Source organism: Eulemur rufifrons, chromosome 2 (genome assembly GCF_041146395.1).
Source record: "Eulemur rufifrons isolate Redbay chromosome 2, OSU_ERuf_1, whole genome shotgun sequence".
NCBI lineage: Eukaryota > Metazoa > Chordata > Mammalia > Primates > Lemuridae > Eulemur > Eulemur rufifrons.
In genome coordinates, this window is record NC_090984.1 from 102,138,962 (window position 1) to 102,153,044 (window position 14,083).

At 37.6% G+C, this 14,083-nt stretch overlaps 1 protein-coding gene across 2 annotated transcripts in view; it reads left to right on the top strand.

Moving 5' to 3' along the window:
• The window catches only part of TTLL5 (tubulin tyrosine ligase like 5), a 276,452-nt gene that overhangs the window by 141,132 nt on the left and 121,237 nt on the right, over positions 1 to 14,083 (top strand). For both annotated transcript variants that reach the window (XM_069489049.1, XM_069489040.1), the window contains one exon: positions 13,264 to 13,418. In XM_069489049.1, the coding sequence (XP_069345150.1) occupies positions 13,264 to 13,418 (155 nt within the window). The remainder of the gene's footprint in view (positions 1 to 13,263; positions 13,419 to 14,083) is intronic.

Consider the following 14,083-nt stretch of genomic DNA (forward strand, 5'->3'; position numbering starts at 1 on the left):
AATGGTGGAAATCTTGTAGTGAGTACAGACCTGGCACTTTGGTTTTCCTTTTCCTTCATCTTGAGTGGAATAGGTCTTGGTCCACTGGTGTTTTCTATTCAAGGATTACTTTTGTTCTAGCAACACACACTAAAACAAGGGACTAGCCATAGCATTTCCCTATTCCAGATCATTCAAAGCCCCATGGCTGGGGTAATTAAAGCATGTTCGATTGATCCAGTCATATTATGGACACCATAGAGAATATTATTCGGAAATGATGTTGATGTAGTTTTGAGGACAATGTGAATGCAGATGTAGGCAAATTTATCTTCATATTATTCCGAGTGATTCTTAACTGTTTTGGAGTGAGAGATCCCTTTTTAAAATCCAGTGAAAGGTCTGGGTGTGGTGGTTCACACCTGTAATCTGGGAGGCCAAGGCAGGATAATCGCTTGAGGTCAGGAGTTCGAGACCAGCCTAAGCAAGAGCGAGACCCTGTCTCTACTAAAAAAGTAGAAAGAAATTTGCTGGACAACTAAAAATAGGGGAAAAAAAAATTTTGCCGGGTGTGGTAGTGCATGCCTGTAGTCCCAGCTACTGGGGAGGCTGAGACAGGAGGATCTCTTGAGCCCAAGAGTTTGAGGTTGCTGTGAGCTAAGCTGATGCTGTGGCACTCTAACCTGGCAACACAGTGAGACTCTGTCTCAAAAAAAAGAAAAAATCCAATAAAAGCTATTTTCTTCCTTCTGAAAAAAATGTGCACTCAAACTTAGAAATTTGTGTTCAATTTCAAAGGGTCCATAGACACTCTCCCCAAGAACCAGGTTCCCTCTTGATGCTGTATGTACTCATCCTCCAAGTTAAGAACCCCTGAAACCTTTTAGATAGTATATGGCTATTAATATCAATAATTTGGCCCTAATTCCAAATCTGTGATCATCTTTGTTTCATACATTTTCAAATTATTTCAATGATATCATGAGGGCAAGGATTTTTAGGGTTTTCTTATTAAATTGATACATCATAGTTATATGTATTTTGGGGTTACATGTGATATTTTGATACAGGTATACAATGTGTAGTGATCAAGTCAGGGTAACTGGGATACCCATCACCTTAAACATTTATCTATTCTTTGTGTTGGGAACATTACAATTCTCTCTTCTAGCTATTTTGAAATATGTAATAAGTTATTAACTATAGTTTGCCTACTGTACTATTGAATGCTAGAACTTATTCATTGTATCTATTTTTGTTCTCATTAATCAACTTCTCTTCATCCCCCTCTCTCCCCTTTCTATCCCAGCCTCTGGTAACCACCATTCTACTCTCTACTTCCATGAGATCTATTTTAGCTCCCACAGTGAGAACATGTGGTATTTGTCTTTCTGTGCCTGGCTTATTTTACTTACCATATTGACCCCTAGTTCCATCCATGTTGCTGCAAATGGCAGGATTTCATTCTTTTTTATGGCTGAATAATATTCCATTGTGTATATACACGTTGTCTGAATCCATTCATCTGCTGATGGACACCTAGGTTGATTCCATATCTTGGCTATTGTGAATAGTGCTTCAATAAACACGAGCCTGCAGAGATTTCTTTGATAAATTGATTTCCCTTCTTCTGGATATATACCCAGCAGTGGGATCATGTGGTAGTTCTAGTTTTAGCTGTTTGAGGACTCTCCATACTGTTTTCTATAATAGCTGTACTACTTTACTATTATTTTTTTTTCAGTGTATTATCAATGCCCAAAAGAATGCCAAGCCCAGAGTAGGTACCTAATAAATATTTGTTTGAATTAATGAAATAATTTTGTGAAACACCATCCCTACATCTCCTCAGGCAAGAGTTATCTAATATTTTATGGACCATGCTATAATGAGGAAATTGAACTATGACAAGATTATAAACTGCCTTGGGAATGCTATGCTACCAATTGCTCACTTGATATGCTGTCATTAACTAAATCTTTAATGTTAATTTCCATCTCTATTTTGATAAATAAGATGTATGAAATTTGCAAACATCCTTAAGTAAATCTGGGATTAGTTTGAGTGAATTGCAAGTGGCTCATTAGGCCTTTGCAGTTTCAGTACCATGAAGAAACAAACATGCATTGTGCAGACAAGGCATAAAATCTGTATGTCAAGACTATTAGTTCACCAATTTGAGAACCTTGCTTAAGGCTTCAAGATCAGGCAGAAATCATCTCTAAAATTATGCAGGGCACTAGGATGACCAACACTTATCTCTCACTCTAGTCACTGATACTTTATTCCCCCAAATTCCAAAGCAGTCCCTCCTTTGTGGTCTATGCAAAAAGAGGTAACTTGGAACCTCGAATTTCCTTGCTATAGCCTTCGGTGATATTAATCATTTTTCTACTCACTGGGGAAACTAGCAGCTAACCGGAGGCAGGGGAGGTGTGTGTATATGTTTGAGAGTAGAAGAGTCCTCACCAAAGTTGTTTACTGGGATCTCTTTGGATGAGGCCCACTTCATTTACTGTATAAATGCTTTTGTGCCTTCTTGTCAAAGCTCTGGGGAGATAACAGTAAGATACAATCCCTGTCCTAAAGAAGCTTATAATTTGAGGGGTAGGATAGGCCAATGAGCTTGCAGCTATAATACAATACAAAACATGGCATAAAGTTTCTTCAACTTTACCACGTGCTCTTGAAACCATTTAATGGCAAAGAATCTTTATAGGTCAGAGAGATCCTTTATGAGAAATAAACTGGATATTAGGATATAAAGCACAAGGTAGTCATGATAAAATAGAAGAAGGCCGGGCATAGTGGCTCATGTCTATAATCCTAGTACTCTGGGAGTCCAAGGTGGGAGGATTGCTTGAGGTCAGGAGTTTGAGACCAGCTTGGGCAAGACCTCATGTCTACAAAAAATAGAAAACTAATCTGGGCATCGTGGCACATGCCTGTAGTCCCAGCTACCCAGCAGGCTGAGGCCGTAGGATTGCTTGAGCCCAGGAGTTTGAGGTTGCAGTGAGCTATAATGATGACACTGCACTGTAGCCCCCCAAAACCCTAAAACAACAAACAAACAAAGAAAAACCACACAGAAGAAGCTTCTCATTTTTCTAATTTCAGGTTAGGAGTAATCTCTTCCTCCCCTGGCACAGCTGTATATATTTGCTGGTTGTGTTTTTTCCTAAACAGCAATGATAAATCTTGGTACTGTGTTAAGAAAGATCAAAGTTGTATAGAAAATCTACAAGCTCCAGAGGAGGGTTTTTGCCACTACATTTGTAGACAAACCATGTCTATAGAAAAATAGAATTCTGTGGTCTGCTATGAGTGGAGAGTGTCCTGTTCTGAAGGAATTGCCCAGCACGTAAGCTAGATCGGCATACACAGCGGCAGATGCGATCTATCTGGTGGAGGACTCAAGGGCTCACATTGGACACATTATCTGTTTAATTAACTTGTGTTGTCTTTTCAAATATCTACTGAAACCTTACCATCTCTAAATGTCATTTTGTTTGGTTTTGTTGTTCCATGGTAGAGCTGGAAGTTACTGCACACATGGTTTTAAACATTGATCCAGACAGAGCTGTGGCTAAAATCCAGGATTTACTACCTTGAGGTTTAGGAGAAGATGCCCAGAGAGATCTTCTAGGAAAAAAAGCTTCCTGTTGATTATATAAGATTTTTGGCTTCAATTCCTGAATATAATCCCTAGCTTTGGTGACTTTGGGCTACACAGTGTATGATCCACTGTCTTCTTTTGCCCACTAGGCCTAAGGCCTAGACTGAAGCCATCTACTTGGCCTCTTAGGTACCTTCCCCCCAGACTCATCCACTAATCTTGATCCTTAAACATTTTACTGTTAAAGAGAGGCACAGAAAGATAAATTCAAGGAAAGGCACATTCTCCCATATGGCCCTAGAACAAAGCTGACCTGAGATGCTCACTCTTTGACCTTCCCTTGTTAAATGGCAGGCAGCTCCATCTTGCCTTACCAGCTGCATGGAGGGCAGATCTAAAAAGAAAACATGAATAATGAACATATGAACTCAAGAGCTTTTATCTTCAGATTATAAACCCAGTTCTCCAGTTCCAAGGCCCAGCACTATTCCTTAGCTCAGGAGGGAAGTGAGGGGAGACCAGCAATAGCCATCCTGCATCCCAGCCTTACCACGTCGTGCCTGACTGTTAGGACTCTCAACTGAACATAGCCCTTTTCACCCTATCCCAGAAGAGAGCGCCAGGTTTACCTACCTTAACCACAATTCTGATACAGCACTACTTTGTCAGAAGCCTTGAGCAAGCTTACTCTTGCCTACTAGATCAAGAGCAGAATCATTAGTCTGGAATTCAAGGACTTCCCAAATCTATTTACCTCTTTGTCCCTATCTATCTTCTATCACTCTAAGCTTTTGCTAAATTAAACTACTTTCTATTTCTCAGACATCCTTCCTGCTTGTCTGTCTCTGCATTTTTACTTAGGCCTTTTCTTTCCCCCTGTCTATCCTCTTAGGCTCAGCTCAGATGCCTTCTTTGAATTTCCTTGGCACTTTTATTATGACATTTACATTCTCAAGGTCTTAAATACTGCTTTTTCTCTAGGAGTCTTGTCTCACCTACTAGATTATAAATTTCTACATGGTTTGAGGGCAGGGACCACATTTTTATTTGTATATACCTTAGACTTTACCCAAGGCCTTGCCTATGATGGGCAATAATTGTTGAATTATATTTGAGGTTTGGACTTCTTTTAAGCTTTCAAGACTATAGCATTTCAAGAACATGCAATGGTAACAACAGAGTTCTAGTTAGGCCTGTCTCCAGACCCTCTTTGAATAGCAAAAGGTTATGTATCTGGATGGATGGTGGGTATATTCTGGGAATCATCAGGGCAATACTATCATATTTTAATTATAGCATTGGCAGCAGCACCACTTTTAGCAAACAGCAGTAACAAGCTGTGGCCTCCTCCTCTGTGTTTCTCCTACCCCCTTTTCAATCCATCACCTGTGTTTATTCCTGCTGTAATTTAAACACCTGTCTAGATGGAATGCATGCAATGTGTCCCTACCCCACACATTCAGATATTTGCTCACCTGCCTTATTCGGAAGGCTGGCTCTAAAATAAACAGTGTTTTGGTACTCAAAGAAAAAAATGCACTGAGGTCACTGTGACAATGGACATGAGGCAGGGAATGGAAGTGGAACATCTGGATAAGCCTCTCCAGGAGAGTGGGAACAGAGGAGGAGGAGGAGCAGAGGAGCAAGGGGTGAAACATCTGCCACGCAGGCCCCAAGGCTTAGGTAGAGTCCTGTGACCAGATTTCCCACAGGCAATCATTCGCTTAGCTAACCATCAACCAGCCAGAGGAAGGCAGGGTGGAGGCAAATGCAACAAGCTGATGGTTTTTAGGCTTAAATGTCTTGAGTGAGTTTGGGTTTTTTTAATGACTGTTACTTCTCATTGCAACATAACAGGTAGTCTTAGAATTTTCTGAATTTTGTCCTGAATGGTTTTATCTACTTTTGTATCTTGGTGTATTAAATGGTTACTCATTGTAATTTATGAGCATCTGAACAACTTTGAGAAATAGTAAAACATTAAAGTATCTGATGGAATTATTTTCCATTCCCACTCCCCTTTGCTGTTTTATATCTTGCTGTTCACCTCATCAAAAGCATTTCTGCTGTTTTTTGGGGAAGATCCCCTGAACTTTGTGGAAGAGAGGGAACATTGAATGGTCCCTCTTTCTTGTTCTTTTCTTTCCTTTTCTACCACTTCCTGTAGAAAAGTGCTTCTCAGACTTACAATGAAGGTGAGTTACCTGGGGATCTTAAAAATTCAGATTTGGTTTCACTGGGGCTGGGGCTGTGCTGAGATTTGGCATTTTTAATAAGCTCCCAGTAATGCAGATGCTGCTGGTCCAAAGACCAAATTGTAAGTAGCAAGACTCAATGGTACAAGACAGTGGGAGTAACACAGTGCTTGAAACTGCAAGACTGGGAGATTTTGCATCACGTAGACCAGGAATTGCATCCAAGGCGCTAGCACATAATAATTATTTGATCTTGAGCAAGTTATTTTACCTACTCAACCTTAGTTTTCCCATCTATCTGTCTTGAAGATTAAATAAATTAAAATATATATAATGTGCATAGAGCAATGCCTAGAACAAATGAAATATTCATTAAATTTAGCCATCATTAGTGTTAATATGATTTTGTTGTTATTACTGTTATTGTAATGGAATCTGAAAAGTGTCATATTTGCATGAAAATTGATCATAGTGGAACATTTTAAAGGCCCAACACGGACTTAAAAGATTCTTATATGTATATACTGTCTTTTGCACATAAAGATGTTATCCATTATCAATAGGACATATTGTTTGAATCATAGTTCTGATAATTAAAATGGGTTTTAAACTATCCCCTATCTATTTTCGAGACCTCTTTGTGATCAATGACATAAATTTATAAGTTGGCCAGCCTGGATTTGGTAGCATAGACTCTAGTTATCAGGCCAGAGAAGCCAACTGGCCCACTTTAATATCCTAATACAGGTTGAGTGTTCCTAATCCAAAAATCTGAAATCCAAAATCTAAAACTTTTTGAGTGCCTCCATAGTTTTTTGGGTTTTCAGACTAGGGATGCTCAAGTGGTACGACACAAATATTCCAAAATATCAAAAAATCCAAAATCCAAATCACTCTGGTCCCAAGCATTGCTGATAAGAGATACTCAACCTGTACTACGAACAAAAATGATGAACCACTGATTTTGTGAGTGGTGCTATCTCTTCATGTACTCTGAGCCTATTCTTTTAAAAAATTCTTCAGCAGTGAAATGTTAATCGTTGTTGCATATCAGGTACATATAAGTTTTATGCTATTTATCACTTTCTGTTCATCTGATCAAAGCTAATTTTATTGTGTTACCTGGAGAAATATAGATGGACAGAGAAACAGATGCAGCCTGTGATAGCCATGTTCATCATCCCTCTGTCCTGTTAGGGAAGAAATCTGCAGGTATGAACCCTAATAGGATTGTAGAGTTTATTACAAGTCTGATCCAAAGCTGGGAGATTTTCCCTTCCCTTCTGTCTTCCCTAGGGCCAGAATTGATGCTTAGATCCATTTTAGTTCAGTGACTCCTTCTGCCCATTCTTGAAAAAACTGAGAAGCTGACAGGAGAACCAGATATTTAATCTAGATATAATTTGCTTGGGACAAACTTTAACCAGTTGTAAGTCTGTACACATTAAGATTTAGCCAAATCTGATTGAGGCTCTAGAGCTGTGCTGTATTAGCTACATGTGGCTTTTTAAAGTTAAGTTATGTAAAGTTCAAAATCTAATTCCTCAGTCATACTAGCCACATTTCACATGCATGGTAGTCGCCTTTGGCTAGTGGCTGCTGTTTTGGACATTGCAGATTATAAAACATTTCCATTATTACAGGCCATTCTAGAACAGAATAGAAAATAGGTTTATTTCCCTTGTCCCTTTTGATCAGTGATGGCTCCTTGGAGAGCTGCATAAAGAAGATTCTCAGGCCATGTCCAAGTCATCCCCAAATTGTTTGATTGCTGATTAGCAATGTGTGTCAGCTGGGGTGAGGGGTGGGCGTGGTATTTGTGACCTATGTGCTGAGTGTCTTCTAGACAGAAGAGAATATTTAAAATAGAGGGCAGGTGGTTATCCCTTGGTAGAGATGGGGTTTTTGTTTTTTAAGCAGGAATCTTTTATATAGAAAGGTGAGAAGACTTTAAAGATTTTTTATTCCTCATATAGTTTCTCATTTAAGTACTGGTCACTTTTGCTATTTCTCAAAATAAATTAACAATGATGCTTTGCTTCTGTGTAGAAAGAAATCACAATGGCTGCCAATTCTTGGTTTATCCATGAAATAAGGAATGGTTGTTACATGAATAAACACAACCCACCAATAGTCCATATTTTCATGTTCATGGCACTTTTTACCCTACCTGCTAAGTAACAAAACTATTTGATTGAGGATGGTTATTCTTTGTTTTACTTCTTTAATATCTTCTGGTGAAGGGTAACAAGGGGGAAATAAAATTTAAGGGAAAGAAGGAAAAACTGGTATAGTTTTTGATCCCTGTATAAATCACTGTGTTCAGAATTTGAGGTCTGTATCTGGTGACATTTAAAAAAATCTGTAACAAATAAAGTTAATTAGGATTATTTCCCTACTAGTTTCCAAACTAGAAAATGGATTTTAACACAAAAGTACCAGTTCTACAACTGTTATGTGACCTTGAGGTTACCTTAGGATAACCTCTCTTAGCCTTAGTTTCTCCACCTGTGAAATGGGGTATAACAGTATCTGTTTCTGTGAGTAATGAGAAAGGAGTAATTGAAATATAAAACGCAGAGTGCCTGCCACCACTACCGTAAGGGCTTAAATGTTGAAGCGTATTATTTGGAAAAAGTAGACCACATGCACCTGGAGTCTAACACTCTCTGTTCTAATTTTGTCCCTGCCACCTAGTAGGTGTGTGACTTTTGTCTAGTTGTTTACCCTCTTTAGACTTCAGTTTCCTCTTTTATAAAATGGGGTAACAGTGGAATCCATTACAAAGGGATTGCTCAGGGTTAAATGAGATAATGCACATTGAGATAATGCAAGGGCATCTAGTACATCGCGCGTAGTTGAGTGTTCAATAAGTGTTAACTGTTACGATGTGAATGATGATGTTTAAATTAGGGGCAGCCTTGCCAAAAGATAGAAGGTTTACCAGATCTGTTATCTCTTCTCCTTTCCACTCACTCATCTCCAAACTACACCATTTACACTAAACATGGTAAGGTGTGCACATTTTGTTTATTTTATTGCTATTCCACTAAAAATTATTATTAAGCCAGGCTCCTTTATTAAGTTTTTGGCACAACAGACTAAAGCAGTAATTGGAGAAACTATTAGTTGTCATACAGACTTTTCTTACTTTGTAGTTTTTCTACAAGCAGCAAGATCATGTCTAATTTAAAGGGCCTGATGTTTAAGGCCAGAGATCAGGGCAGGAAGGAGGAGAGACCACTGTGGGGCAGGAGCGCCTTCAGTACTACAGAGAGCCTGTGCCATTGACTAAGGCCTAACCTACACTGCCTCTGGGATATAGGGAGAAGGACAAAGCACTTCAAAGAAACTAGTGGCCAGAGGAGAGTTACTGCCATAATTTGCTCCTGTAGCTTCTCTGTCCTTCAGTCAATATATGCCTTTCTTCTCCCCCTGGTAGCAGCAGAAGAGGGGCAGAAATAATAAGCCATGTTTGGCTCTTGGGGCTTCTTCCAAAGACTGGTCCACACTGGAGGGTGTAGCCTCCCCAGAAGCCAGGGATTGCTCCTGAGCTGTGGAAAATAGCTTACTTTCCAAGAAAAATATTTTGGGTCCATCGGTGTGAAGACACAGTCCTGAGCTGTTTTCCCTTCTTAAATTCTATACTGTTGCTAAAAATGACTTTTTTTCTTTCAGAATTTTTATTTTTATTTATTTATTTATTTCAGAGTATTATGGGGATACAAACATTTTGGTTACATAAATTGGTTTTATGCCATTTGAGTCAGTTATAAGTGTGCCCATCCCCTAGATAGTGTGCATTGTACCTGTTAGGTGTAAATTTACCCCTCCCCTCGTCCCCCCTTCCTCCTACTTGATTTCCAATGAATGTTATTTCTATATGTGCATGTAAGTATTAATTGATTAGTTCCAATTTAATGATGAGTACATGTGGTGTTTGTTTTTCCATTCTTGTGTTACTTCACTTAGAACAATCATTTCCATTTCCATCCAGGTTAATACAAGAGGTATTAGTTCACCATTTTTTTTTTTTTTTTATCACTGAGTAGTACTCCATGGTATATATACACCACATTTTATTAATCCACTCATGTATCGATGGGCACTTGGGTTGATTCCACATATTTGCTATTGTGAATTGTGCTGCTATAAACATTCGCGTGCAGGTGTCTTTTTTATAGAATGTCTTTTTTTCCTTTGGGTAAATAGCTAATAGTGGTAATGCTGGATCAAATGGTAGTTCTACTTTTAGTTCTTTGAGTTATATCCATACTTCTTTCTGCAGAGGTTGTACTAGTTTGCAGTCCCACCAACAGTGCATGAGTGTTCCTATCTCTCCGCATCCATGCCAGCATTTGTTGTTTTGAGACTTTTTGATAAAAGCCATTCTCACTGGAGTTAAATGATATCTCATTGTGGTTTTGATTTGCATTTCCCTAATGATTAGAAATGTTGAACATTTTTTCATATGTTTGTTGCTCATTAGTCTATCTTCTTTTGAAAGGTTTCTGTTCATGTTCTTTGCCCACTTTTTAATGGGGTTGTTTGATTTTTTTTCTTGGTGATGTGCTTGAGTTCTTATAGATTCTAGTTATCAGCCCTTTATCAGATGTATAGCATGCAAATATTTTCTCCCATTCTGTAGGTTGTCTATTCACTCTCATGTTCATTTCCTTGGCTGTGCAGAAGCTTTTTAATTTGATCAGGTTGCATTTGTTTATTTTTGCTGTTGCTGTGATTGCTTTTGGGGTCTTCTTCATAAATTCTTTGCCTAGGCCAATGTCTATTAGAGTTTTTCCAACATTTTCTTTTAGAATTCTTATAGTTTCATGCCCTAGGTTTAAGACTGTCATCTATCGTGAGTTGATTTTTATAAGTGGTAAGAGATGTGGATCCTGTTTCAGTCTTCTGCGTGTGGCTATCCGATTTTCTCAGCACCATTTATTGAATAAAGATTCTTTTCCCCAGTTTATGTTTTTTTCTGCTTTGTCAAAGATCAGATGGCAATATGAGGGTGGTTTTATATTTGTGTTCTCTGTTCTAATCTGTTGGTCTATGTCTCTGTTCTTGTAATAGTACCATTCTGTTTTGGTTATGTAGCCTTGTAGTATAGCTTGAAATCTGCTAAATTGATGCCTCCCAATTTGTTCTTTTTGCCTAAGGTTGCTTTGGCTATACAGGGTCTTCTCTGGTTCCATAGGAAGCATAGAATTATTTTTTCTAGATCTGCGAAAAATGATGTTGGTATTTTAATAGGGATTGCATTGAATCTGTAGATCATTTTTGGTAGTATAGACATTTTAACAATGTTGATTCTGCCAATCCATGAGTGTGGTATGTTTTCCATCTGTTTACATCCTCTGCTATTTCCTTCCTCAGTGTTTAGAAAACCCTAAAGATTCTGGCAAAAGACTATTGGAATTGATAAATAAATTCAGCAAAGTCTCAGGTTACAAAATCATTGTACACAAATCAGTAGCATTCATATACACCAACAACAGTCAAGCTTAGGACCAAATCAAAGACTCAATATCTTTCACAATAGCAACGAAGAAAATAAAATACCTAGGAATATATTTAAGGAGGTACAAGACCTCTACAGGGAGAACTATGAAACACTGAAGAAGGAAATAGCAGAATTTTTGGATTTTCTTTTTAAATTCATAATTCTTTCTTTTGTATGTGTCAAAATTATTAGGTCTTTAGGACATTTTATAGTAGATCATTTTCCTTGGAGTTTACATCTCCTTATCTGATGACTCACACCACTATTCTCTAATGTCTTCATGCTTCAAATCCTGCATTCAGCTTTGTGTCTTCCCTCTCTTTTGCAGCCACTGTGCCTCTTATTTTGAAATGCTTCTCAGAACTATATGTTCTTTTCTGATTCCACTGCTACCACCCAGGTTTTAAGCTTATCACTTCATATCTGTATTTGTCATAAGAATGAAAAAATTTTTTTTTGGATTATGAAAGGTAATACATACCCAGTATAGAAAATTCAGAGAATATGTATAAATATAAGGAAGAAAACAAGTTGTCATTTAGAAATAGATGCTACTTATAATTTGGATTTTTATTTCCAATCTTTAAGGAATGTGTATCTGTGTGTGTGTTTGTGTGTTTAAGGACATGTGGATCTACTCTTTATATAGTTTCTTAGGCCTTTACTATTGTGATTTTGTTTTTTTTCACTTGAGGTATCAGCATGTTTCTATATCATTAAGTATTTTTCAAAAAATGTTAATGGATATATAATTCCCTTACATGGATAGAGCAAAATTTATTTAACATTATTGTTAGCCATTTATATCCTCTTCTTTTTCAATATTAAAAACAATACTTGCTTTTCAGCATGTGTTCACAGTGTAGTGTGGTGAGGAAGAATTGGGCTTTGATGCTTAAATGTCTATGGTTCAAATCCTAGTTCTGCCATTTATTCCTACGCCTCAGTGCAATCCTAGGCCTCAGTTTCGTTCTTTGTAAAATGAGGATTATAATTAGTAGTATTTACCAACAGACTTGTGACAGTTTAAATGAGATATATGTAAGTACTCATTTACACAGAGCACGGCACATAGTAAATTCTAATAAATATTAACTGCTATTATGATAATCACCATTATTAATCATCTGCAAATGTTTTTTCACATAATTCTGAGAAACTAGATTGTAGCATCAAAATGTATGAATGTTGTAATATGCTTTAATAATATATTGCCAAATTGATTTCCAGACAGATTCTACCAATTTAGACACACAAATAGCATAAATACTTATCTAATCTCACCCCTTGCCATTATCACATACTACTTTTTTATTATTATATACCAATGTGACACATAAAAATGGTATCTTGTAACTAGCATTTCTCTGTAATTTATATTTTTCTTGTTATTTACATTTACCAGTGGAAATGATGACTAGTTTTAAATGTTTAATTGACTAATTGTATTCTTTCATTGTAAATTATTTATTGAAGCCAATGCCTGTTCTTCTATTAACTGGCCATCCTTTTTCTTTCTAAATCAATGAGTTCTTTATATATTATAGTAGTTATTATTATTTATAACTAAAATTTATTGAGCATTTAGAACTTTTAGATGAAGAAACAAGGGCCAGAAAGGCTAAATAGTTGCCTAGTTTCTTTGAACATTTCCTGGCACAAAGTAAACAGTAAATTCTTGTTTTTGTTAACCATCTTTGTTTTTCACAGCATGTGGCATAGTCCAGTGCTGAGCACGTAGTAGAAGCAGCATAAATGCTTGTCAGCTTATGTTGACACTAACCACCCTCACTTCTGCTCCTTGCACACAAAGCCAATCCTTCCTAGGTTTCTTTGTCACAGCCACGGCTTCAGCTTAGAGGGGTTACCATCTATTGGACTTGACTTGATTTTTCCCATATATTTTTAATGATACTTTTCTAAAACTCTCTAAAATCAGGTTATTTCCCTCACTTCCTTTCTAGGTAACAAACCTGAATTTGACAACTGGCATCATAAACAGAAGCAGTGCTTCAACTCCCCCCACCCTTCGCCCCGTCATCATTCCTAGTGGCCCGACGTGGTCAATACAGTCAGACCCTCAACCTCCCGAGAACCACTCCAGCCCTCCTGGAAGCAGGTATGTGAAGGGCCCTGGAGCTAGCATTTGAGTTGCACAGGGGTGGCCTGCATCCCAAGCAAGCCATTCCCACTTTGAGTTCTACACAGGAAGGCAGATACCTACTCTTCACCTATCCAGATCCTCTGACACTTGAAAAGAGAGCCTCATTTTATTTGTAAGACAGTTTTCAGGAAAATCAAATGAAATGGAAATTTCTGAGACAGTTAAGAAAACCACTTTTGGGTGACAGAGCAAGAATCTATACTGTGTTTAATCCTTGCTTATAGTCAACATTGTCATGTACTAACGTTTGACATTTTATCGTTAGTTCTTTTTTTATACCTTGTGCTATGTTGTGTTTCAGTAACTTTTAGCTCTTTTCTTTTGAAGGACATATTTGTTTTTTTTTTCATCTAGTTTCATGTAATTAAATGGCCTCCCTGCTTAATGTTCATTTGGGAAATAGGAAGGAAATTTCCTTTATGTAGTTGAAAGAAATGACTGAGTGAAAAATCCAAATAGATTCTGGCCGTAAAGTAAGCAACTTCTGAATTAAAAAACAAACCACTGCATTGAATTCTGGTCTGACTCCCTGTTTTAATTACCCCTATATACAAAGTGTTAGAAGTAGATTCCCAGTACTTGCTTTAGTGGCTATTAAATATGGATTAAATTGCATCAGT